Raw genomic sequence first — 24881 nt, forward strand, 5'->3', positions numbered from 1 at the left:
GCCGCCGGCGGCGGGGATATCGGGCGAGGACACCGGGGATGGAGAATCGGGGAGGGGACACCCGGAGGGACACCAGAACTGAGCACCAAGGAGGGGACATTAGGGATGGAGCACTTAGGAAAGGGACACCGTGGATGTTGGGGGTCGGGACCACTAAGCACTAAGGATCACCCACACCGGAGACACCGGGATGGGGAACACCAGGGGATACTGGGAAAGGGAAGACTGAGTATGGAGCCACTGGGGACAGGGACAGTTGGGAACAGAGCCCAGGGCTACCCGGGAAGGGACGGCCAAGCCACCGTCTCTCTTCCTGGGCAGTAAGTGGCCAAGGGCACAGCAGCACCACGGCCAGTTGCATGAGTTACCTGGGCAGCTGCCATGGATCCTGGCTCACCAGATCCCCATCTCCACAGGGTCGACTCGGTACTCGCCATGGCTGCAGCACAGCTCGTGACTTGGGGGATGCTGCTGGCCACCGGAGTCCCTGCCAAGGCCCAGGGGGTGCTGCCAGTAGGGCTGACCTTAGGTGGGTACCCCTTGCACAGCCTTGCCTGGGGACGGCAGTGGTCAGGCCCGTCCCCCACCTGGGAGGCATCAGGAGAGCCAAGTGGTGCTGGGGCCCCAAGGAGTGAGCACTCGGCAGTCAAGCACCCTGTGCACTGGTCCCCACCACCACAGGCAGGGGATGGCACCAGGACACCCCTGGAGATGGAAGCCACTATGATAGGTGCTGATACCAAGGTCTGGAGGGATGGCAGCACAGTCCCAGCTGTGACAGAGGTGCCACTTGTTGCCTGGCAAGGGCACGAGGCTGAAGACCAGGACAGCTCCCTGCCCCACGGCTCTGCACCAGGGACACCGGGTTCTGAGGCACTCAAGGACAGAGGGGCAGATTCTTCAGTGCCACCCGGGGCAGGGCAGGGCCTGTCCCCATCTAGGCACAGTGTATCCAAGGTAGTCGGCACCCCCAGCCCGCAGCCAACCATATCCACCATTGCCCTGGACCCCACGCTGGCAGCGGGGATGAGGACAGCAGATTCCCACACAGGAGGACACACAGCGGCAGAAGGACAGACAGTGGCCTCGGGCCTCTCTCAGGATGCACAACTCACTTCAGCCAACAGCCAGTCGGTTCCACTGGGCACAGACCCTGTCTCCGATCCCACAGGCACGGAGCCAGCCTGGGGTCCCCATGGCAGCCCTGGCTCTGCGCAGCTGGTTGGCAGCTGGGGGGACACGGGAGGGCCCCCCAGCCCCTCCCCGGATCTGCCCAGCTCTGCCCCACGGCTGCGCCACACCGCCCCATCCTGGGTGCTGGCTGAGCCCTGGACTCGAGTGCTCCCATCCCACCAGCGCAGCACCCGGAGGGCCCCACTCAGCCACGCCACCAGCAGCCCTGGCGATGCAGTCCCCCGCACGGACCCTGGGACTATGGGACAGCGGAGACCCCAGCCCGTCCCAGGGTCTGTCCTCAGCACCGGCCCTGCACCACCCCCTGCCTCCAGCACCGCCACCCCCGGTACCCCGAGCAGAGGTAGGAGCCAGCGCAGTGCGGGGGGACCCCTTGGAGGGACCAAGCCCCCACAGGTGTCAGCGCCCTGCTCTGCTCTCTCTCGCAGGGCTGCTGCCCGAGGAGGACGTTGGCTCTCCGCAGCAGGTCCGGGGCGCCGTGGGGCCTGTGAGCGTCCCAAATGCCACCAAGACGACCCCACAACCAACGGCACATCCCACGACGGGGACGCTTGGGACAAGGCACCCAGGTGATACAGGGCTGCGTCCAAGGCCATCCGTTCTGCAGATTCTGTGGGAGCCCATCCCTGGGGCGTCGGGGCTGGAGGGCGGGGGGGATGGCAGCTATCTTGGGCTGCCCAGCCGGGACACAGTGACACCTTCAATCAGGATTGCCACCTGACAACGGCCCTAATCTACTCCTGCCCGCAGGGATTAGCGCTAAATGCTCGGTGGGTGGGGGTTTCCCCAAGTGGGCGGGGGACGTGACCGGGAATGTGCCACCCCTTTCATTGCGCGTCCTGACAGAGAACTCCGGGAGGCACCGATGGGAATAGCCCCAGCCAGCACAGGGAATCCCCCGCTGCAGTGTTGGGGTGCCGCAGCTGATGCGGCCCAGTGCGGGGTGCAGGTGTGGGCTGAGTTCCACCAAGCCCCCCACTTCCCCCTGACCGTCCCCCTCCCTCCTAACCTGCAGACACGCCAGGGACGCAGACCCCGGCATCCACCACTGCGACCCCCTCGGCCACGTGGCGACGGGCAGGGATGACGCCTCAGCCAGTCCCCCGAGATCCATCGTCACCGCATCCACAGTCCAGCCGTGACCCCCCGACGCTGGGGGCCAACACAAGCGGGCTGCGCTGGGCTGAGCTGCAGCACCAGCTGGGCTTCTCCTGGGAAGCCCATGTCTATGGAGTGGCTGCCGTCTTCCTGCTGCTGGCGCTGGGCTGCCTGGCCGGGCTGGCGGGGACAGCCATCCTGCGGCCCGCACACCTTCCCCACGTTGTGGGGGCCCACGGGCTGCTGCTGGCCGCCTGCCTGCTGCGGGCCACCTTCCTGCTGCTGGATCCCTACGGGGCGAGGGGTCGCCTGCCCACTCCGGCCCTGTTGCTGCTCAACACAGCCCCTTTCCCCCTGCTGCTCGCCGCCTTTGCCCTCCTGCTCCAGCGGCTGCAGCGCCTGGCCCAGCTTCAGCTGCTGCCATCCCGGCTGCGGGGGCTGCCAGCGCTGGGGGCTATTGCTGCCCTGCCGACTGCGGTGATGGGGGTCGCCGACCTGCTGCCGCCTCGGCTGGGGCTCACCGCCGCTCTGGGGCTGCAGGCGCTGGGCTGCGTGGCGGGGGCTCTGCTGCTGCTGGGGGGGCTCTGGGGGTGCTGGCGGGTGCTGCGAGAGCCCTGCGAGGGGCCGGGACCGCAGCCGGGGGCGCGGGCGCTTCTGGTGGCAGCGGTGGCTGGGCTGCCGGTCTGCGGGCTGCAGCTCTACAGCGCTGTGTGGCTGCGAGGGGTCCTGGGGCCCCACGGGCGCTTCTCCCGGCCCAGTTGGGCGACACAGCTCTGGCTGCGGGTCGGCGAGCTGGGCACGGCCGCGGCGCTGCTGGCGGCCGCCACCGAGCCTGTGTGCTGCCGGTGCCACCGCCGGAGCCCCGCCGGCCACTCCTGCTGGGCCAAGGCTCTGCGGTACTTCTGCGCCGGCCGCAAAGCTGAAGCACCCGAATACCCCAACAACTGCTACGACTGGGCCGGAGGCGGCACCGGTGGCACCGGTGTGGAACGGACACCGGCCAACGACATCTCAAAGAACCTCATCCACAACCCGGCGGAGCAGCTGCCCCTGCGGGCTCTGAAGGACAGCAACGAGGTCTGGGCAGCTGGTACGGGGGTGCCGGGGCTCAGCCCCAAGTGCCCCAACATGTTGGCCGCCCGCTCCTGCGCCGCCTTTGAGCAGGGCTCGTCCCCCTCCCTGGGGGAACTCATCTTCCGTCCGCCGTCCCCCATCGACCTGCGCCGCAGCATCGACCAGGCGCTCTGCCGCCGCCACCTCCTGCACGACGGCCTCTTCAGCCGGCCCCGCCGCGGCTCCGGCTCCTCACTGCACGGCTCCCCAGCCCCTGACACTACGCCCAGCTTGGGGCGCATGGTGCGCTGCAGCTCGCTCACGGAGCTGCCCGGCCCCTGCCAGCCCCCCGGCACGGTCACTGTCACCGTCACCGCCTCAGCCAGCTCGCTGGAGAGCAGCTCACTGAAGATCAGCTGGAACCCCTGGCGCCATGGGCTGTCCTCGCCCGACAGCCTGCCCCTGGACGAGGCGCCCAGCCGAGCCCCTCTCCTGGAGCCCACTAGAGTCCCCGGTTGGGACCGTGAGGGTCCCCGCACCTTCCCAGCCCTTGGCAAGGCGGTGGACTCTCGCAGCCTCTCCAGCGACACCATTGAGCTCTGAGCCCGGGACAGGCAGAGAGTGGGAGCGCAGGAGGACAATGAGCCCAATGTCAGGGTGCGAGGGTCTGATCCTGCATCCCTGTAGGGCCGGGTAGGGGTGGTTCCATTTGTGCCAAATGAGATAAAGAAATAAAGAGTTTATGCTGGGAGGAGATGGTCCTGTTGGCATGTGAAAGCGGTGGTGGGCAGCAGCAGCTGGGTGTGCAGAGCTTTATTTCCTGAGATATGGACACACGGACAGATGGGCACACCCCAATGGACAAACCATGGACAAATGCAACGGGCACACTCATGCATCCAGCAGGACCCCCTCACCTGCACAGCACCCTGCCAGTGGCAAGGGGCCCCTGGCCCTCCAGCATGGCAGGGGAGATGGGCTCTGCCCAGGGATGGGGGCAGCTCTCCCAGGCACACAGCTCAGGACATGGGGGGGGCCCAGCCCCCCACTCTCCCACAGGGAATGGCCTCACAGGAGGGGAGTTCTAGAGGGCCAGGAGCCCCAGCCTGAGAGCAGATAGCAGGTTCCCTCCCTCACCTGCCCCTCCATCCCCTCACCTGTCACAATGCCAGGCTTCTCCTCCAGAGCACGAGGAGCTGGGGGCAGCATGCTGTGCCCTCCACACGATGCTGCACTGCCTGGCATCACCCCTCCAGCCAGAGGGGGCTGTGTGGGAGCCCCCAGGATCAAGTACTCCTGGCTCATTCTGCAGGGACAGGGAAAACAAGACCCTATACTAAGGGGGGGCTGGAGGATGCATGCAGGGCATAGCATCATGTGCAGGATGCAGCCTTGGCAGCCAGCCCTGCTTGGGGGAGGCCCTGCACCCCAAGCTGAGTCTGTCCCTCAGCTTTCACCCAGCAGCTCCAGAGCTATCTGCCCTTCATGAAGCCATCGAGGACACGATCACTGCGGTCAGAGAGCCAGTAGCCGGCCATGGCGGCCACGGCACCAATGAAGATGGCGGTGAAGACCATGTCACCCTTGGCAGCCAGCGTGGCAAGGGCACAGATCATCACACCAAAGAACATCTGCTGCAGCACCACCACCTCGTCATCAGTCACGTCATCAAAGAAGCCCTTCTCTGGGGCATCTGCATGGACAACACTTGTGGGAGGGCACAGGTGATCAAGCGAGAGCCCCCCACTATGTCCCACATCCCCTGCCCAATGCCCACGTCCCTCTGTATTGCATTAGGCCATACCAGGGGGCTTGTCCTCAACGCACTGCCCGTCTCGGCGGATGTGGCCTTGGGCACAGACGCAGCGGTAGCTGCCCTCTGTGTTCTCACACACCTCCTGCACCCCTGTGCACACTGGCTCCTCAGCACTGGCACACTCATCCACATCTGGGGGGAAGGCAGGGCTCAGACAGGGCTTGGGCAGTGAAGAGGAGGCAGTATGGTCCCCCAGTCCATAGGAGGCACTCACCCAGGCACTTGGCTCCGTCCCGCCAGTAGCCCTTGTTGCATTTCTTGCAGCGAGCTGGCCCGGCACCCATGCAGCCAATGCAAGCCGTGGAGCAGTCTGCCTCAGGAAAAGGAGCTAGGGTTGCTGCTGGAGCTCCTTCCCAGCCCAGCCAGGGTTGGCCCCAAGCAGGGAAGAGCCACCTGCAGGATAACCCCCCACCTCCCCCTGACCTCGGCATTCATAGGAGCCCTCTGTGTTGACGCAGTACTGGTTGGCTCGGCAATGGGCCATCTCTGTGCCACACTCATCTATGTCTGCAGGAGAGATGGGGATGGCCCCACTGAGCCTCAGCTCCAGGGATGCAGCCCCCATAGCCCTGAGCTCATCTCTGGCCTTCACTCACCGATGCAGCGGTGCTCATGCAGCACCCAGCCCCTCTTACAGCGAAGGCAGCTGGAGTCCTCAGGCCCCGTGCAGCGCCCGCATGCCTGGTAGCACTCTGCAGGCAGGGAGGGCAACGTGGACACAGGCAGGGAGGAGCTGCCTGTACTCAGTGCCTGGGCAGCACTGGCAGAACCCCCACCTACCAGCACACACGAGGTGGCTCTTGTTCCGTGAGGCCTCATAGTAGCCGTCACCGCACTCAGCACAAAAGGGGCCACCATAGCCCGGGCTGCAGACGCAGAGGCCGGTGCCGCGGCGTGTGCCATCGCCATCGCATTGCCCGTTGCCACTGCAGGGCTGCCGGGGCCCACCGGCACAGGCTGCACAGGAAAAGAGCAGCCAGCTGGCAGCCGGGGCAGGGGGCAGCAGCAAGGGCAGCCCCTCCAGCCCTACCAGCACCCCGCTCATCCCACAGTTACTCACACCGGCAGTCCGGGCCGTAGGTGCCAGGTGGGCAGCAAAGCATCAGCCTGTCCACACACAGCCATTGGAAAAAGTCAGGGTGCTGCTGCTGCCTGGGGAGGGGGAGATAGAGCACTCAGCCTCCTGCCATCCCCCTGTGCTCCCTGCCATTCCCATGTCCCTGTCCCCAGACTCACTCATGGAACCACCATTGCTCCACGTGCTCCTCACTCCGCTCCAGCAGTTGGTGGCAGGCAAAGTCTGAGGGGGCACAGACTCCCTCTAGTACCTCCAGAAGACGAGTCTCACTGCAGGGACATGAGCCAGTGTGTGGTATGACTTCTGGAGCAGCTGGGCTCCCCCAGCCCCTCACTGGGGTCACTTACCTGTGCTGGTACTTGGACAGCTTCTCCTCCTCCCAGGCTGTGTTACCCCCACCGAAGCCCTCATGCTCTGTCCGCTCCAGGCCCTGGGTGCATGGGGCAGTGGCAGTGCAGGCATAGAACACCCCAACAACCCCTCTACCCATAGGGTTCCACGACACATATGATCTCCAGGGACCTACCACCCTCTCCCCTCCCCAGAGCCCAGCCACTGTGCCCCTGGGAATGCTGTAGAAGTGCATCCACTTCACCACCACTGTCCCCCACCAAGCCACCCCTCTACTGGGCCCTGTCACCACCCTTACCCCGCAGGCCTGTGATGCCTCTGGACCCCCCAACCACATCACCCCACCCGGGACCCCCTTCGTCTCTGCTCATTGTCACCTCCAGGCCGCGTCCCCCACGTCTGCCACCCATCACTGTCCCCTCCCGTCACTGTCCCCTCGCCCCCAGCATCCCCCGAAGGAGCGGCTGTGTCACCCCATACCCTCAGTGCCATTACCCCCCGTGTGCCCCCTCGCCGCGGCCTCCATCATTCCTGTGCCCCCCCGCCCCGCACCCTGATGAAGCTGTCGGCGAGGCCGCGGCAGGCTCGGCACGGCTCGGCCCCGTCTCGGTGAGGGTCGGGGTCGGCGTGAGCCACCAGCAGGACTCCCCCAAGAAGGGCGGCCCCCAGGAGGGCTCCCCCCAACCCGGGCCCCCTGCGCCGGGGCGACCGCGGCGGCAGCGGCCCCATCATCCATCCGCCCGCCCCGCCCTGCCTGCACCACGTGGGCCGCGCCCGCTGACTCAGCGCCCGCCGCCTCGGCCAATGGGATCGCGCCGCCGCCGCCGGCCTCCCGCTCCCAGCCAATCCGCGCCGCGCCCTGGGCACGCCTACCCGCGCCTTAAAGGAGCCGCGGGCAAAGATCCGGGGAGGGGTAGCGCGGGTGGGTTACAGTCGGTGACCCCACACGGGAGCGGCGCCGGCTCAGTCTCCGCCTAGCTTGGGCGGAACCCTCAAACATGCCCCCCACATCCCTGGCCAAAGCAGGCCGGTTCACCTTCCCCCCTCCACTCAAACTGGTCCAGTTCCCTCTCACTGTACCCAAATTTGCCCAGTTCCCCCTCATCTCACCCTAAACTGCTCCAATTTCTTCTCACACTTTCCCCCAAACTGTCTCAGTTGCCAATCATTCCCCAATGACCGGGTTCAGTTCCCCATCACCACCCCAAATTGGTCCAGTTCCCCTTCATACCCCTAAACTGGTCCAGTTCCCTATCCACCCTCCAACTAAACAAACCCCCTTTCCTTTCACACCCCAAACAGACCAGCCCCCTTCCTGTCCCCAGCCCCCTATACCTCCCCATCATCCCTCTCCATGCCATCTGAGTCGACCCCATCACCCTTTCCCAACCCATCCATTCCTTGCCAGACTCAGAGTTGGATGCACACTCAGAAAAAGCACTGTCACCCCTTTATTCTCCAACTGCCCGCTCCAGAGCCTCGGCCACTGCAGCCACGTATGGCTGTAGCCAGCGGCCCCTCTGCCGAGCTGGGCCTGCCAGTGCCTGCAAGAACCCCTCCATCTCGCTGGGCAGTGCAAAGGCAGGGGCTGCCCGCAGCGCTGGGGGCACTGCTGGCACCAAGGCCTCCAGCCAGGCCACCACGTAGTGCCCACTGGCCACCATCAGCACTGGCATGGCACAGGACAGAGCTGCTGCAAACACCTCGCAGGGTGCCACCGTGGGGACATCATCAGGGTCAGGGTTGTGCCAGGGCCCAAGGCTGCTTTCAGCAGCCCCGGACTCTGGCACAACCTTGCCCCCGGCGTCCCACTGGTGTGCAGCAGCCACGGCTGCCGGGGAGAGGAGGAGGACGATGATGTCACTGTCACGCAGTGCCCGGTGGTGCTGGGCGTGCAGCCAGGGCAGTGGCCCCAAAGCCGCAACCCCGCTGCCACCCCCCGGTGCTGCCACCACCGTCAGTCCCAGTGAGTGCAGAGCTGCCATCAAGGCACAGGCTACCCGCTCCGCCACCGGTTCTGCTGCGTGCACCAGCAGTGCTCGCCGGCCTTGCAGCGGACCTGAGTGGAGGATCATCAACGTCTGCATCCCTCTGGGCACCCTGTACCCACCCTATGGTGTGAGGCGTGCTGGGAAGCACCCACGATGGAGGAGACCATCCCCTGCCTCTGTCACCCAAGCTCTGCAGCACCCCATGTACCCAAGCTAAAGAACATCCACAATGGGAAGCAGCTGAGACCACCACTGACGTGAGTCCCCCACTCCCCTTGCCGAACCCTTTACCTACCCTAAGGGACAGACATGGTGGGAGGCAGGTTGCAATCTGCCCCGTCCCACCCCCCCCATAGGGTTCTCACCCTCTTCTCTGTTTACCTATACCCCTACCTACCCTGTCAGGCAGGCAAACATGAACTAATCCGAGTGGGGGACCCCCTCACTCTGTCTTCTGATCCCTCTGCAATAGGCATAGACTGTCCACTCCCCCCGAAGCCCCAGGCTCAACCCACACTCACCCTTGGAGCCATAGGAGCCAGCCCTCAGGGATTTGAGCCATCCTGCAGGGAGGAGAGGCAGTGAGATCCCAGGAGGGGCCCCAGGCCAGACTTAGCCCCCAAAAGTGCACCACTCACCTTTCATATCCTCCTTCTTCATCAAGAGCAGCAGCAGGAGACAGGTGGCCCCCAGCAGCACCCCCATCCACACCAGTGCCCAGTGGGTACGCAGGTCTGCAGAGCAGGATCTGCATCCGCCAAGGGCCCCCGGCACCCAGCAAAGGTCTCCAGTGGCTCCACAGTGGGGTCCCCTACCTCAGCCCTCTATTATCCCTCCTCTCCCCCACCACAGCTGTCAACACTCACATTTGTGCAGAGGACAGGCCCAGAACACAACCCCAGTGCTGTTTGATGGGTGCCACAGCTGTGGGGGACACAGGGACATGTCAGACACTGCCCAGTGCCTGCCCACTGCCCGCTGCCTGTTCACACTGACCTGCTGGCACTGCCCCCCTGCCATGTCCTGCTGCAGATCCTGCTCCAGCAGCCCAGGGTGCCCTGCTCCCTGCAACAATACAGCAGGTCAGACACCAGTGCCAGGACACCACCATCAGGACATGGGGGTCCCTTCCTCTTTACCGTGCTGGTGAAGCTGGCAAGGGGTGTGCAGGCACCCCACTCCATGGCACACAGTGAGGCATTCCCCCCATGCTCCAGCAGTAGGAGATCATCAGGGCGGCCAGGCAGTGCTCCTGGGAATATGCCAGGGGGCTGGGTAGGTGGCAAGGGGAGGCCAAGGAGGGCTCCTCCCCAGCAATGGGCCATGGGACCCACAGGCTGCCCCTACCCTCCCACCCCAGCAATACTCACGGTCCCGCAGGCACTGGGTCAGCCGGACCTGACCACTGCTCCACACCTGCCCCAGAGAGTGGATTATTAGTGCCTGGGGGTGATGTGGGGCTACCCGTGGGGCATCTGTGGGGCAGAGTGGTTTCCTACCTGCACGCAGAGGTTGGGGTGTGGCCGGAGCCCTCCAAACTCCTGGGGTCCCTGTGAGTAGAAGCGATGTTCTGTAATTGTCACCACCATCCTTCACAAAGCCCCCAGTGCCCTACAAAGCTCCACTGAGCCCCACTCACCTGCCCCCCAGCAGGCTGCTGCAGGCCAGGGAGGGGTTGGCAGGGCCCAGAGGGCACTGGCTGCCAGCAGGGCACCAGTTCAGCCAGGAGGTCGCAGGGGGCTGAGAGGGAGCAGGTCAGCACCTGCCCCTTGATGTGCAAGACCAGCCGGCTCTGTGCCCACAGGCGCTCCCAGGCCTCAACATCTGCAGCGGCACCAGGAGAGGGGTGTCACTCCATATGGTCAGGTCCCCCTGTGTCCCAGCCCCCTAGAACCCAGCCTCAGAGTGAAGGTACCATGAGAGAAGGGGCACAGGGTGGCCCGTAGTGGGTCTTGGGTTTCCGGCCAGACCTGGGAGTGGGGAGAGAGACAAGAAAAGTAGCCATGCTGTCACTGTGACCTGGCTGGCTCCCTTGGGATGCCAGAGGGAGATATATGGAGCATGGAGCCCCTCTTTAGTGGTATCCTGCCAACCCCACAGTGCCCAGTTGGATGCCCACCTGCAGGCAGAGGCAGGGCAACACCTCATCAGCGGGCAGGACATAGTTCATGGGACTGCTCTGCTACCAGCAACCAGATGTGGGTCACCCCATGGCAAATCCACACCAGCAGGGTCACCCAGGGGGATCTACTCCCAGGGGACCCTCCCCCAGCACACTACCTATAACACAGACACGGCTTCTCGGGAATGGGGAGGAGGGCAGCGACTGGAGAACAGATAGGGTGGGGGCGTCAGGGAACGGGGTGCATACTCACCATGGTCACTGCACGCCCCGGCCCACTGGTGCCATGGCTATGGTTGTGGTAGAGCCGGAGTGTGTAGCTGAGCCCTACTGCAGCCCCCTGCACTTCCACAACCACCTCCTTCTGCCCCGGGGAGACCCGCAGCCTGGGCACTGTATCAGAGGCAGCTCAGGTCACCCAGCTCCTGGCACTGCCCACCCAACACCAAGGCACAGGGCACGGCACCCCAAGGGTCACTCTCATCCCTGGTATCCACTGCCCAGCTCCCCTCAGGGGATGCAAACCGAAGCGGGGTGACAACAGCACCTACCTTGGCACTGGGGGACAGAAGCCTGTGCCGCAGGCCACAAACAGTCTGTGGGGACAATGAATCAGTGGCGAGGGGGGCTGGGGCCACTGCAGGGGACCTGCTGGGGCTTACCTGGCACCCGCTGCTGCTGGCTCAGCCTTTGTCGGCCCTGTGAGTTCATGTATGCTGAGACGTGGAGTTTGGAGCCCAGCGGTGCCTCGAAACACCGGAAGATCACCCAACCCTGGGCAGGAAAACCACCACCCCACTGCGGTGAGGAACCAGCACTGCCAGTACCCTCTGCCCTGAGGCACGGAAACGGGACCCCTGTGCCACAGAGATGCGCTGATGCCGGTGCCCGCATCCCCAGTGCCCAGGGACTGACAGTGTTGGGACACCCATCCCTGGTGCCCCGCATCTACACACCATAGTTCGGCCACGCAGCGTGGGATCCAAGGGTGCCCAGACCTCCACGGCCACACAGCGGGATGAGGTGTACGCGTGCCCAGAGAGAAGCAACAGACCAGTAACGTTGGGCTGGGAGGAGGTGGCCCCAGTCGCTGGTGACCACTGTCCCCCATCACCACTATCCTCTGTCCCAGAGATGCCAGGCTGCGCCGAGAGGTGGGACTCGGTGGCAGTGCTGGTGGCAAGTGGCAAGGCCAGCCGCACATGTGCCTCCAGGCAGGGCACGCAGGCCATTGGCTCGGTGCAGCGCAGCGCCGGCTCCAGCCGCAGACGAGCCAGGGCCAGCCCGTGCCTGGACCCTGGGGGCTCTGTCCCGCAGAGCACATCGGTATCTGGGGGGACGGAGAGGGAAGCATGGGGGAGGAGTCCCCATGCCCTTGGGGGGGGGGGGGGTTGGCCATGGCATGGTGATGGTACTTACCCAAGAGGCGGCAGGTGAGGCCCTGGGGGAGGCAGGGGTGAGGCCGGTGGTGGTGCCAGGTGCCCGACGCCAGCGCGCTGGTGACACCAACTCACCTGGGAGCAGGCCAGGGTGTCCCGGGGGTCCTCACGGCCACCCGCCGACCCCACCACCAGCATCAACAAGAGCTGCCCCAGTGCGTGCATGGTGGGGCCGGGGCCTTGGGGTGCCCCGGCCCCACGCTGGCTACTCCCCAACAGCTCCTGTCCTGGCTCCACGGGCCTCACCGCCGCCGCCGGCTCCTGCTTCCTGCTCTGATCCCGGACACCCGGGTCCTTGCGTGGCGTCAGCAACCGCCCTGGGGTGGGGCCTCCTGTTCCCGCACCGACCTCGGAGGGCTCCGTACCTCGGCACCCTTGGGGAGAGCTTGTGGCCCCACAGAGACGAGTTGGCTCCATGGCACGGGCACGGTGCCAGGCTGGCCCCAGGCAGCCGCGGCGGCTGTGGGACCTGGTGTGGCAGCCGTGCCGGCACGGGCTGTGCCCCGTCGGGTGCGTCCTCTTGCATCTCCGCGCTGCAGAGGAGCGCTGGGCAGCCCCCAGCCCTCCAAGGCACCAACAAATTCCCCCGGTACACCAGAGAGACAACAGGGCAGGGTGAAATGACACCTTTATTGCTTCCACCCCAGACCAAGTCCTGCTGGCAATGCCGAGGCAGAGCAGGGCCGGGCTGTGCCCAGCACCTGTCCCTCTATAGCACCTGCGCCTGGGCAGGGCAGGGAGCCTCCTCCTCTCGCAGATTCTTCCTGCACCACCCCAACCCCTCGCTTGGCTGTGGCGTCCAAAGGGCTTCTACGGGCTCTCCTCTGGAGCCGGTGCCTGTATGGGAGTAAAGCTGCCCCTGCTTGGGACAGCATCTCTGCTCCTGGTCACAGATGACCAGCTGGATGCTCACTCTGGCCCCATCAGTGCACTCCATGACTGAAGCCAGTCCTGTTTGGACCTCCGCAGCCCCTTCCCAGGGCACCCATGGGTACTCCTCCTGCTTCTGCAGTGGGGACACGCTCACCTGAGCCCTGCCTTTTCCCGGCAGAACCCCTGCCCTCACCGGGGGGCCGCACCCAGCCCTGCACCCCCTGCAGCCATGCCCAGCTCTGGCCCAGCCTGGGTACTCAGGTGCCAGAAGCTGCCTCGGGGGGCCGGGGTGGGGCACTGCCCTCTCCAGCCCCCACCTCCTGCAGCTGATGCAGGAGGCGCCCTGTCCTGCCCCAACGGCAGCGGCGAGGGGCCGGGGGGCTGCCCCGCAGGGCACCCAGCAGACCGGGCAGCTGCCGAGGCAGGCGGTAGGTGGGCAGGGGCCGAAGGGGTCGGGGGACATCGCGGGGGCTGCAGAGCCGGCTGAAGTATGCCAGGACCCACCCACCACCACGGCCCGCTGCCCCGAGCTCCCCATGCAGGCAGGCCATGGCTGCCCCAAAAATGTCATGGGCATCTCCAGGCGTCCCGTCAGCCATCCCGACCTGCCACCGATGAAAGAGCCGGGCACTGCCCCGGCTCCAGAGGAGGAGGACAGTGCCACGCTGGCGGCTCACGCAGCTCCGCTGGGCATAGAGCCAGGGCAGGGTTCCCGCCTGGCCCAAGCCACCTGCTTCCCACAGGTCCAGGTGCACGTCGCAGCCCAGCCCTGCGCGCAGCCGCTCGGCCAGGGCACACACCAGTCCCAGGTGCTCCTCTGAGTCTGGTGAGTACAGCAGCAGCACAGGGCGCCCGCCAGGGACACCTGCAGGTTGGAGGGGACAGCAGTGACAGATCAGCTCCTACTGCCATCCCCTGGGGACACCCTGGCATCCAACAGCATCTGCCGTCCACCACCCTGGGACCCCCTGCAGCCCAGGAACTGGCACCCCCTGGCACTCCAGCCCCTCTTGCCGTCCCTCATGCAGCCCTCTTGGGTACTTCTCACCATCATCTGGCCTCCAGGCACCACGGCAGTTGAGGAACAGCACAGTCACCACCAGTCCCAGTGCCAGCACCAGCCCCAGCAGTCCGAAGTGCCTGCGGGAGACTGGGAGAGGGTCAAAAAAGGGGGTGTCTTCCCATTCCCACTGCCCCTTGAGTCCCCTCCAGGACCCCCTCTCACCATCGGGACAGAGCAGCTGCTTCCGAGCAAAATGCACATCCGAGCGCCACACCTGGGGAAGGGGATGGGTAAGAGGGGGACAATGTTGGGTCCCCCATAGCACAGATGACAGCACAAGGGTCACCTTACCAGCACACAGCTGCCCAGGACCTGCACTGGCAGCAGCAGTGCCAACTCCCCTGGAGCAGAACCCTCTGACTGCAAAGCACAAGGGCAGGGTTAGTGCAGGTTTGTCCCCACTATGTCCCCCCTAAGCCCTGCACCACTCACCTGTGTGACAGTGTAGACTGGGGCCTCAGGTTCACACTGCCCCCCCTGGCGCTGGCACAGGGCTGCACTGAAGGCTGCAGGGATGCGGGAAGTGAGGTGCAGGTGCAGCTGGAGCCCCCAGACCCTCACTGAGACATTCCAGGCAGTCTCTGCAGCCACCAGAAAGAGGGCAGGTTGAAGGATGTCCAATAGGGTGACGGGTGCAAGGGACCCCAGGGTAGGGATGTGCTTAGCCCAGGGCTGCCTCCTGCTCATAGGGCTCACCTGGCTGGTGGGGACACTCCACATGGCTGCTGTTCTTGTAGGAGAACTGAGGGGAGGTGGGATCAACAAAGGGGCAGGGTGAGCTGTCCTCACCCACCACAGCCCCCCAGCCCCTTTCGAGATGGTGCCCACCCACCCACAGGGGCTTACTCGGAAGCAGAGCTGGGGGTGCACATCCACCTTGTCCAGTACGTACATCTGGAACAAATGGGGAGTGTGTCACAGTTATCATCTCTGACCCACACAGCCCACAGGCACCCCAGTGCCTACCCACTGCTCTGTAAGGACTCTGAGATCCAGTGGATGCCCCAGCCAGTATCACAGTCCCACATCCTGTGACACCTCAAGATCAAGAGCCCACACCTGGTCATCCTCACTGGCTGTGGAATTGGGGATGTCGTGACAGGGTGCAGCCTCATCTGCTGCCTCCCTCCAGCAGAGGGTGGCCCGTGGGTGCAGGAGGCAGCTGGCATTCAGGGCCATTGCCATCTGGTCCTTGCTGCTGGTACTGTAGTCGTGGAAGTGCACTGAGGACCACAGCTCGGGACCATCTGTGGGGCACCATATCAGTGGGGTAGGGAGACACCAGGGGACACCCCTGGGACTCAACGACCCTCCCCACAGGCACCAGGCACTCACAGGCATCTGGCCGGTCATGGAAGGGGCAGTGTTTGCTCCGAGGGCTGTCGTGGTGGGAGTAGGAGGCCTAGGGCAGCAGAGTAGGACAGCCAGGGCAGGATATACCCCCACCCCTCATGCGAGGGCAGAGGAAGGGGCTCGGGTGGCTGTAGGAGAGGACAACCCACCTCAATGCAGAGGCAGGGCACCAGGAATTCGTATGGCAGTGAGATGTGGTGGCCTCCCGGCACCAGCACCTGCAACATGGAGGGAGCATCAGCTAGCAGGGATTGTATCCCCTAGTCTGGAATGGGGGTGTCGTGGGGCAGAGCTGTTACCTGCTGGTGGAAGGGCCGGGGCAGCTCCGCACACTCCAGGGCCAGCTGGTGGCACAGCCTCACCATGAGGGCAGGACCCGCGGGCACCCACACCTCAATGGTCCGTGCCTCAGGAACCCAAGCATGGGTAAAGACAGGACCTGCAGAGCAGGCGGGGGGTCAGCTGGGGGTCCAGCATCTCCCCCAGAACACCTCCCAACCCCTTCAGTCTCACCGGGCGGCTCAGTGGTGACCAGATGGCTGCAGCTTAGGGCCAAGCCCCGATCTGGGATAGTGCGAAGGGAGACGAGGACTTGCCGCCCGCTCTCTGCCGGGAAGCAGTCGAACTGCACCTGCCACTGCGGGGAGTAGGGGGTCACCGGGGATACTCCGGGCCTTGGTGTCCTCCGGCTCCACCGCCCACCGCGGACTCACCGTTGAGCTGCCCAACACCCGGCGTCGCTGCCAAACCTGCAGCCAGCCAGCCCGGTTGGAGCCCAGCTCCAGGAAGGTAAACTGCAGTCCCCGAACACCGCCGAGCTCTGCGAGAAACAGGCGTGGGGTACTGACATGGGTGGGGGGACGGGATGTGTGTCCCCTGCCGCAGGGATGCCTGGCCCCCGCCACCCCCGCCCTACCTGAGGTGGGGAGGGCCAGGCGCACCCGCAGGCAGGGCTGGCAGGGCTGCGCGGGCAGGCACAGCCGGGCACGGCTCAGCGACAGGGCGGGCGGCTCCAGCGGCGGCCCGGGGCGGGAAGGGCGGCGGCAGCGGGGACGGCTCAGCGTCCTGTCGGCTGCAGGGGGAGAGCAGACGGGGGGCGGCCGTGCGCCGGGGGTCCCACAGGCAGCACGGGCCCCGGGGACTGGGAGTGCTTGGAAGGGGGAGAACCCCGGAGAGTCCCGGGGAGGTGTACTCGGAAGGGAGGTGCCCCGGGGATTGAGAGTCCCGGCAAACCGGGAGCTTCGGCGATTCGGAGTTCTCGGAAGCGGGAATCCCTGAGGAACAGGAGTCCTCGGAAACCGGGAGAGCCCCGGGGATCCGGAGTCTTTCGTAGTGGGGAGCCCCAGGGACCAGGAAGTTTCGGGGATCAGGAGTCCTCGGAAGCGGGGTGCCCCGGAAACGGGGAGCGCTTTCTCCCCGCCATCCTCCAGGACCCAGTAGCCGCGGGCAGGGGAAGCCCCACGGTCCCGCCACCCCCTGGAGCCGGTATCGCCGGGCAGGAGCAGCCCCGCGCTGACAGCCCTGCCCCGCCGCTACTCACCGGTGGCCCGGCACTCCTGAAAGCAAAGAAACGGGGGTGAGCGCGGCGCCGCCCGCCACCCACCTTCCCCAGCCACCTCCCTTCCCCGGTGCTCACGAAGTTGGCGGAGACCCGCAGGCGGGTCACGGCGGCCCCGGTCCCGGGCGGCAGCAGCAATAGCAGCGCGGCGGCAGCGGCGAGCAGCACCGGGCGCCCCATGGCTGAGCGCCGCCGCTCCCCGCCCCGCTCCGGGCCGGCCCCGCCGCATTCCTCCACCGGCACGTGCGGCACCGCCGGCCTCCACCCCCCCTCCCCGCTGCCAGGCGGCGCTTCCTGCGGCACAGATACGCGTGGGAGAGCGGACGGTGCTTTATTTCCATAGAGCAACGCGCGGAGGAAGGGGCACGGACCCCAGGGACCCTGCACGGCCCCAGCCCTCGGGGGTCTCCCCCTTGCATGCGTGCCCGGGGCCGTGGTATGGCTGACACCCAAGCCCGTGGTCCCCGAGGATCCCCCACCCACCGGAGCTGCGCCAGCGCTGCCCCACAGGACTGAACTGCAGAGCTTCAGCACCTCACGGAGCCCACCTATCCCCACTCATTTCTTCTTCTTCTCCTGCGTGCTAGTGAACCAGGAGTCCAGCAGCTTCTTGCTGTAGTAGAGTTGCCAGCCATGCACCTGCGCGGCCACCACCACCACCAGGTACATGACAGAAACGGCCGAGAAGCCGAAGATGAAGCGGTAAGCTTTGCCGTGGCGGTACAGCTGCTGTGCCATGGGGAACATCTCCATGGCTCCGTAGATGAGGGGAGCCATGGAGAAGAGGCCGGTGCTGATCATGGAGAGTACCAGGTAGCTGATGTTGTTGCGGGGGAAGGACAGGAGGCCCAGGAGGGAGGGCAGGATGCTGAGCAGGTAGGGATACTCCCACTGGTAGGGCATGGCCACCTGGTCGTGGGGTAGCAGCTTGAGGTGCCCCACGACCATCTGGGCCAGGAGCAGCAGCCAGATGACCACATGCGTGTAGATCAGCTTCTTGATCTCCGACTTGAGGGTCACGCTGGGGAGAGAGCGTGGGGCCATCAGGGCCTGCGGGGGTCGCGTGTCCCCCCCCGAAACCCCGGGAAAGGGGACACCTACCTCATCTGGTAGTGCGAGGCCACGCGCTCCCGGTGCTGGAAGTCGCTGCCATCGGTGCCGGCGGCGCGGGGACCCCCGCGGGAAGCCATGGTGCTGTCCCGGGGAGACAGAGCGTCAGGCGGGGCCGCTCCCTGCCCGCCTCCCCAGCGCAGCCCCGGCACAAATCCCCGGGCCTCCCTCCCACAGCGACAGCCTCAAGGCTCCCTCCCCGTGACCGCCCGGCCCTTCGGGACATCCCCGGGGTGACCCCCCATAGGTGACACCCCCGGCCCGCCGCTCCCCGCGGTGCCACACCTGCGGGCGGGACCCTCTGCCCGCGCTTCCGCTGCTCTATGGCCGCAGCCGCCGGCTCCGGATGCCGGGGGGGAGCGCTCGGCGCAGGCGCGGCGGTGCCGCCATGGCGGGGACCGGGGGCGCCGCCGCCGCCGCTCGCGGACTGGCGCGCTCGGGACCGGGAGCGCGCACCGCGGGGTTAGCGGGGCGGGGAGGGATGTGTACATGGGGTGCGTTTATGTGTGGGGTGCGTGTGTACAGAGGGTGTGTGTGTACTTGGGGTGTACTGGCACCTGGAGATGCACACGCGTGGGGGCAGAGGGGTTAGGAGGCGTTGTGGCACTGGGGACATACCTGTGGGGTTGCAGACGTGTGAGCACAGAGCGTGAGGAGACACGCGGAGAGGAGGGCGGACAGTGGTGGGTGAGATTTATGGACACGGAGAGTGGGGTGACTGAGGCAAATCCCACCTGTATCCCCCTGCCCACTTCATCCCCTGCAGGTGGAGGCGGCTGCTGGGCTCCGAGGAAACGCTGAGGCTGTTGGAGGGCTCCGTGTTGCACCGGGAAGGTACCTGCAACAGGGGAGAATAGGGGCAAGGGAGACAAGGGAGTGAGGGAGGTGCATCCTGACCAGACTTACCCTCACTAGGATCCCTGCTGGCACTGAACAAGCCCGCGGGCCTCCCAGTTTTGGGTGAGTACAGGACAGCAATGGGGGGCGCTGCAGGGCTGGGGGGCTCAGTGGGTGCTGACCTGCCAGCATCATCCCAGGGCGCCCTGGGGACCTGAGCCTGGATGCACTGCTGCCCACACTGAGACGACGCCTGGGCCTCGCTGCTGAGCTCCACGTAGTGAAGGCTCCTGCCAGGTATGGTAGGAGGTTCCAGGCTGGAGGTCCTGGGGTGGAGCTGGGGCTGCCTTTCCCCTTCCTGATCTCAAACAGCCATGTCCTGCAGGGAGTATTCTGGCCTTGTCCTCCTGTCCAGCTGCTACCACACCACTAAGAAGCTCCAACAGTTCTTCACCAATGCTCGCTGGAGAGGCCAGTACCCTGCCACATATCAGTGAGTCCTTGGGACCCTGCCATGCTGGCACTGGGGGTCCTGTCTCCTTCTCACCACCTTACCCTACAGTGCCATCACCGTGGGAGTCCCGGCAGAGGTGGAAGGTGAGATCCGCACTGGGCTGTGCTGGCAGCAGCAGGGGGACAGAGCCATGGTAAGGGGGTGCCAGTGGGCTGCGGGCGCAGGGGATGCCCCAGGGGGTGCTGAGTGCTGTGCTTTGCAGGTAGTGCCAGTGCCAGCCCCAGGCCGCCGCAGTCTGGCCAGGAAGGATGTGAAGAGCACCCTCACACGCTACCGTGTGCTGAGCACTGCGGGGGGCTGTGCCCTCCTCCAGCTCCAGCCCAGGACAGGTGAGTGGCCCCCCCAACACCTCCACCACCCCATCCATGCTTCCTGACCCCTGCAATCTCACCACCTTCCTGTTCCTCTGCAGCCTTTCCAGAACAACTCCAGGTGCACCTGACGTTGCTGCTATGCCCGGCCCTGGGTGACCATAAGCACTCTTCCCATGTGGGCAGGGTGCTGGGAGTGCCCTTCTTTCTGAGCCCTGAGACCACCCCAAGCCGCACACAGGTACATGGCCTGGGTGGATGCTGGGTGGGGCATTCAGCACAGCCCTCAGTGATCCCACTGAGGTGCCCACTCACATTGCAGGTACTGGACGAGGAGTTGCTCTCCCAGCTGGGGCTTTCTCCAAGGCAGCTCCATCACCTCCCACTCCACATCCACCTGCAGGAGTTAGTGCTGCCCGAGGGCCCCCTCTGTGCCCCACCACCACCCTACTTTCTGCACACTGTACGCTGTCTGGGGCTGCCTGAGCACCAGGAGCCCTAGTACTGCAGAGGGACACCATTTTCACCCTCTGCCACCCCATTAAAATCCCCCCGCTGCTGCCTGGGTAGCTCAGCACTCAGTTCTTTCCTTGGCACACAGACAGTGCGTTTCTCCTGGCTGTCCCTCTGGCATTGCTGGGGGCACCAGCCCTGGTTCCAAGTGCTAGAATGCAGCAGTGTCATCACGCACGACAGCTTCATCTGGCAGGGGCGACTTCAGGCAGGAGCTGAGGCAGCTTTTCCTGCCTGTTCTCTGCCCTGGTAGCCGCAGTTCCCACCCACATCCCCATCCCAGGGGTAGTTCTTGCCCTCCCTACAACTCTCACACACTGATCTGAGACAGACTCCTTATCACAGAATCATTTAAAATTGCTCATAAGGAAGGAGGTGGGTATCACAACACATCAGTGGGAGCTCTTCAGGATGAGAGGTAGCCTGGTACTGCAATGTTTGCCCAGCAAGGACAGGCAGGGTGCTGTCCGCTTCTGGGGGTGCCTCAGTGTCCCAAGTCTTCTGCATCCCATTGGAAGCTGCTGTGTACTTCTGTTCCAGGAATGGGGTCGTGGCGCTCTATGCAGATAGAGGTTGGCGTAGGGGCTTGGCAGGAGGGAAGGAGCGTGAACAACCCTGGGATAGCCAGGGGTTGCTGGGAGTTGCCCGGGGTGGTGGCACAGGCACCCAATCCAGGGGACAGCCATTGATCTGGGGCCGCCCAGGTAGGCGACTGAGCCCTGGCAGCTCCTGGCTCCCAGCAGAGGAGGCCCAAGGCTGTTGTGGTGGGGAGTCAGAGCTGGGAGAAGAGCAGTGGCTCCGTTGCTGCAGAGGAGGCAGCTTCCCTGTTGCTGCTCTGGGCTGGGTCACCTGGGCGGTTCTGCTTCGTGGGGCTGCAGACGACTTGGAGGCACTGGGTACAGTGATGGTGGGAAGTTGAGGCTGTGGTCTCTGGGTCACCTGGGTGGGTCTGCTTCGTGGGGCCACAGACGACTTGGAGGCACTGGGCACAGGGACGGTGGGAGATTGACGCCGTGCTGTCTGGGCAGTTCTGCCCCCTGGTTCTGCTCCCTGGGAGAGCTTGGGGGCACAAGGCACCATGATGGGGAATTGATGCCATGCTCGCTTGGGTACATGGGTGGCTTTGGCCCCTGGGGACACAGGGTGGTGGAAGACCTTGGCCACAGCAGTGGGGGGCTTATCCTGTGCTTGCTGCTGTGCTGGCTGGACCTTCTTCAGGGAACAGCCTTTGACCATCAGCTTCACACGTGCTGACAGAGGCTTGGGCACAGCTGCCTGCAGGGAGACAGCAGGGAGTGAGGGCTCAGGGTGGCTGGGGGAATGTCTGCCCCCCATCCCCCAGCCTACCTCCTTGTAGATGAGTTCAAACGCTCCAATGGAACAGGTGGGGTTTTCCTTGCGGTCGAGCACCAGGCGCAGTGTGTCCCGCTGGACGTTGGCACAGAGCCGTCGGGTCACTGCTGAGGAGGGGCTCATGGTGGGGCAGGAGTTGATCTCCAGCAGCCAAGGCTGGAGGTCCTCCCCAACAAGAAAGTCTGCCCCATAGAGCTCAAAGCTGCCCTTGCGGAAGCCCACGCGATCCTGGGCACTGCGCAGAGTGTTCAGGATTGCCGCCTTCATGCCGGGCACCAGCAACTGGTGCCAAGCATCTGCCTGCCCCATTTGTGCCAGGTATTCCTGGAACTGCTTGTTGGACCAGATCTTGTCGGGAGGCACACGGGGGTCCTGGTCTGGTGATGTGTTGTAGCACTTCTGGACGGAGACATTGCAGAGGTGCCTGGCACTGGGGCAGGGAGAGTAGGGCTAGGTCAGGGGGTGCCAGGGTGCTGGGATGTGGGGAGCCAGGGTGGGAGGCACTCACCGCTCCAGGTGACACAGGGAGAAGGGCCAGGAGCAGAAGCGCAGGTAGCAGTCTTGGTAGAACCAGACAGTCAGTGGCTTCCAGTCAGTCACAAGAAACCATTGCCGGATGTCAAATTTGGTGCCGAAAATGGTCAGCAGCCGCTCCACGTACTTCTGCACCACCCACCTGCCCATCTGCACTGAGGGTGCTGTGCAGGTCCATGCCAGCTGCAGCACCTCCTCCAGCCGTGTCGTGCAGATGATGCCTGGGGAACACAGTGATAGTGGGACCCCTCCTAAAAGGGGAACTTGTGTACTCCCTGCTCCCCCCAGCCTTACCCCTCCCTTGGGATTCAGCACCAGGCTTGAGGATCCAGACATTGAACTTCCCCTCCATGTCAAGCTGGGGCAGCTGCTCTGCCAGGCGCTGCAGCAGGTTCTGGCACTGCTTTTGCTGCTGCCTGGTCAGCACCAGCTCTGCCCCCTCACTGTGGGGAGGAAGGGGGCTTCAGCATCAGCCCTGCCTAATGCCCCCAGTCCCCCCATCCCACTCAGCACTCACTGTGCCACACGGTAGTATTCCTGCAGGAAGTGGTCCCAGTCAATGCATGTCCTGCAGGGGGACGGGGTGCTCCTGTCAATGTCCTGGTGCTGCAGAACACTCAGATGCTGCTTACAGACCTCCAGGGCTTCCTCCACCAGCTCAGGATACAGGCGGCAGCCTGGCCACACTGTGGAATGCTTGGGGTGAGAGGTGTGACTCCTATGGGAGCTTTGGGCCACAGTCTCCCTGCGGGATGGGTGGCTTTGGGTGCATGGGAATGGGGGGGGGGGAGCAGAGCACCAATAAGGTGGGCTAGTAGGAGGGAGTAGGGGATCTCAGGCCACAGCCATGAGCAGAGCCTATGCCTTCAAGCTCAGCCGTCATTTGTCCTTTACTCTGTACTCTCTGCCAAGCTCCATGTACTCACCTGCCCTCTTGGCAGAGTTTGGGACCTGCTCAGTCCTCACTGACATATCCCCAACCTCCTCTACGGCCAGTTTGAGCAGGCTGCGTGCTGCTGTCAGGCGGAAATCATCTGCAAGAGGGAGGCATTATCCCCAGCCAGTCCTATACAGGACACTGGAGCAGTGGGAGCACAGGTAGGGACAGGAGGGCAGCAGCCTTCAGCTCACCAATGAAAGCTTCTCTCTCATCCATGTTCCCCAGCCGGTAGCACCGGGGGAAGAAGGTGTTGGGGTCAGCTTGCTCAATCCATGGCAGGTTTTGTAGGCTGAGGCACAGCCCCTCCTGTTTAGAGGAGGTTGTTAGTCCCTACTGGACCCCATCCCCCTCCCCAAGGGCTCCAGCCTCCCACCTTGGTGGTGAACGCATCCACCCTGGAATAGTGGTTCACCACATTGTCCTGCTGCAGCAGCTGACGGTCAGTGGCTTCAAGGAAGTTAGTCCAGATGAAGTTTGGCAACTGGTCCCGCACCAGGTAGGACTGGTGGAGGGAGGAAGCCAGGGTGGGATACAGAGTCCCCATCCCACCCTCATCCCCTGTGCAAGGCTGTGCCTGTGCCTGGGGGGAGGGGCGAAGGGTGCTGGGGGCAGTGGCAGAGCTCAGCCCCAGCCCTCTCTGCTAACCATGAGGTCATGGATGCCATTGGGGTTGTCATCACACTGCTCTTCCTCCTTCTCTTCCTCCTCCTCCTCAGCAGGTAGCCATGGGTAGTGCTGGGGGTCTCTGGTCCCCAGAAAAGGCTGTGCCCCAGCACATGAGTTCAGCAGTTCCTCCCCCTGCCCACCACTACCATTACTTTGCCCTGTCTCTGGCTGCTGCTTGTTTTGGTGACCACGATGCTGCTCCAGCCGTCTGCCCGTGTCAGGGAGCTTCCTCTCCACCCAGCCCCGGGCTCGCAGCAGGCGGCGGATGATAGGGTAGGGGCCCTGTACCATGAAGATCTTCTTCTCCTGTGCAGAGGCCAGTGGGCTCAGCCTGCCAAAGTCCTGGTTCCTCTGGCTCAGCTCTCCTGAGCCAGAAATGCAAGCAGGTGGCATTACAGGGGTGTGAAATCAGGTTGCTCACCTTAATGGCCATCTCCACATGCAGCTTGGCCTTCTTGAGCTGCTCAAGCTTAAGCGAGTCCTGGCAGCCAGCCTGGTGGCTGGTGGTGGTGGCTGCTGACTGCCCTGTGAGGACAGCCCTGACTGAGCCCATTGTCCCCACATCCCCAGTCCCACAAGGCAAGCATGGACAGGTGGAAAGCACTAACCTGCCTGCCTCTGCCTGACCAAGCTTCGGGCCCTTGAAAGGGCAGTTTCTGACCTGCTGAACCTCATGCCAGTGTCCCAGCTGCACTGCGCAGTCCCAGGATGCCCCACTGTGCCCTTGTCCCAAGCCTGCTGGGCCATGGGGTAGCTGGAGTGTACCCTGCTCAAGTGTCCCTGTCTGGGGGGCTGCATGCTTACAGTGCTGCTCTCTATGTCACATTGTCCCGTGGTTGCCTGAGGATGAGGGGAGCTGTGGGTGGCTCTTCCTCCTCTGTGCCACATAGGTTGTCCTATTCCCCTGTCCTGCTGGGGACTGAAGTCAGAGTCGGGTGCAGGACACAGCTGCTAAACCCCGTTACCATTGATGTTAGAATGTAGGATGTGTCTCCCTCAACCCCAGTGCCGCTGTGACGTCAGAGCCCCAGCTCCAGCCACCACAATGGCTCCACTGCACTGAAGGGGGAACACAAACAGCCCCCTATGCCCACAACCACCCATCCCCCACTCG

General features: G+C 64.5%; 7 protein-coding genes across 8 annotated transcripts; 2 read left to right on the forward strand and 5 right to left on the reverse strand.

The window, feature by feature from the left end:
- The first annotated feature begins 435 nt into the window (after positions 1 to 435).
- On the forward strand, positions 436 to 3948 carry PRRT3 (proline rich transmembrane protein 3). Its single transcript, XM_062500480.1, has 3 exons — positions 436 to 1537; positions 1623 to 1763; positions 2210 to 3948. Exons 1-3 carry the CDS (start codon positions 436 to 438, stop codon positions 3946 to 3948), a joined length of 2982 nt encoding a protein of 993 aa, XP_062356464.1.
- Positions 3949 to 4387: 439 nt separating this feature from the next.
- CRELD1 (cysteine rich with EGF like domains 1) lies at positions 4388 to 7319 on the reverse strand. Its single transcript, XM_062500512.1, has 10 exons — positions 7143 to 7319; positions 6587 to 6669; positions 6398 to 6508; positions 6222 to 6313; positions 5942 to 6118; positions 5758 to 5853; positions 5585 to 5668; positions 5376 to 5471; positions 5150 to 5293; positions 4388 to 5038 (listed from the first exon to the last, which is right to left on the reverse strand). The coding sequence occupies exons 1-10, from the start codon at positions 7317 to 7319 to the stop codon at positions 4818 to 4820; spliced, it is 1281 nt and encodes a 426-aa protein (XP_062356496.1). The 3' UTR covers positions 4388 to 4817.
- A 709-nt stretch (positions 7320 to 8028) lies between these two features.
- Positions 8029 to 12335, reverse strand: IL17RC (interleukin 17 receptor C). Of its 2 annotated transcripts, none has more exons than XM_062500489.1 (17): positions 12218 to 12335; positions 12123 to 12144; positions 11660 to 12033; positions 11366 to 11477; positions 11255 to 11299; positions 10957 to 11096; positions 10701 to 10760; positions 10497 to 10551; positions 10221 to 10405; positions 10081 to 10131; positions 9952 to 9997; positions 9721 to 9833; positions 9578 to 9646; positions 9448 to 9505; positions 9220 to 9315; positions 9103 to 9144; positions 8029 to 8649 (listed from the first exon to the last, which is right to left on the reverse strand). In XM_062500489.1, the coding sequence occupies exons 1-17, from the start codon at positions 12305 to 12307 to the stop codon at positions 8042 to 8044; spliced, it is 2166 nt and encodes a 721-aa protein (XP_062356473.1). In that variant the 5' UTR covers positions 12308 to 12335; the 3' UTR covers positions 8029 to 8041. The 2 variants fall into 2 exon arrangements, with proteins under 2 accessions (XP_062356473.1, XP_062356474.1); XM_062500490.1 differs by having other exon boundaries at positions 8326 to 8649; positions 9574 to 9646.
- Positions 12336 to 13272: 937 nt separating this feature from the next.
- IL17RE (interleukin 17 receptor E) lies at positions 13273 to 17169 on the reverse strand. Its single transcript, XM_062500491.1, has 15 exons — positions 17068 to 17169; positions 16972 to 16987; positions 16348 to 16503; positions 16145 to 16251; positions 15945 to 16068; positions 15731 to 15870; positions 15581 to 15649; positions 15414 to 15480; positions 15138 to 15325; positions 14925 to 14972; positions 14775 to 14820; positions 14511 to 14659; positions 14370 to 14438; positions 14064 to 14292; positions 13273 to 13880 (listed from the first exon to the last, which is right to left on the reverse strand). Exons 1-15 carry the CDS (start codon positions 17167 to 17169, stop codon positions 13273 to 13275), a joined length of 2118 nt encoding a protein of 705 aa, XP_062356475.1.
- Positions 17170 to 17392: 223 nt separating this feature from the next.
- Positions 17393 to 18201, reverse strand: JAGN1 (jagunal homolog 1). The gene is made up of 2 exons (XM_062500526.1): positions 18091 to 18201; positions 17393 to 18010 (listed from the first exon to the last, which is right to left on the reverse strand). Exons 1-2 carry the CDS (start codon positions 18177 to 18179, stop codon positions 17548 to 17550), a joined length of 552 nt encoding a protein of 183 aa, XP_062356510.1. The 5' UTR covers positions 18180 to 18201; the 3' UTR covers positions 17393 to 17547.
- A 286-nt stretch (positions 18202 to 18487) lies between these two features.
- Positions 18488 to 20263, forward strand: RPUSD3 (RNA pseudouridine synthase D3). The gene is made up of 9 exons (XM_062500992.1): positions 18488 to 18561; positions 18866 to 18933; positions 19015 to 19059; positions 19137 to 19233; positions 19322 to 19429; positions 19499 to 19583; positions 19653 to 19779; positions 19863 to 20002; positions 20084 to 20263. Exons 1-9 carry the CDS (start codon positions 18488 to 18490, stop codon positions 20261 to 20263), a joined length of 924 nt encoding a protein of 307 aa, XP_062356976.1.
- A 424-nt stretch (positions 20264 to 20687) lies between these two features.
- On the reverse strand, positions 20688 to 24666 carry TTLL3 (tubulin tyrosine ligase like 3). Its single transcript, XM_062500482.1, has 11 exons — positions 24189 to 24666; positions 23980 to 24073; positions 23747 to 23925; positions 23475 to 23603; positions 23293 to 23407; positions 23088 to 23195; positions 22679 to 22847; positions 22456 to 22604; positions 22136 to 22382; positions 21622 to 22057; positions 20688 to 21549 (listed from the first exon to the last, which is right to left on the reverse strand). Exons 1-11 carry the CDS (start codon positions 24318 to 24320, stop codon positions 20833 to 20835), a joined length of 2475 nt encoding a protein of 824 aa, XP_062356466.1. The 5' UTR covers positions 24321 to 24666; the 3' UTR covers positions 20688 to 20832.
- Positions 24667 to 24881: the final 215 nt, after the last annotated feature.

This window comes from Cinclus cinclus, chromosome 12 (assembly GCF_963662255.1).
Source record: "Cinclus cinclus chromosome 12, bCinCin1.1, whole genome shotgun sequence".
In the NCBI taxonomy this organism is placed as follows: Eukaryota; Metazoa; Chordata; class Aves; order Passeriformes; family Cinclidae; genus Cinclus; species Cinclus cinclus.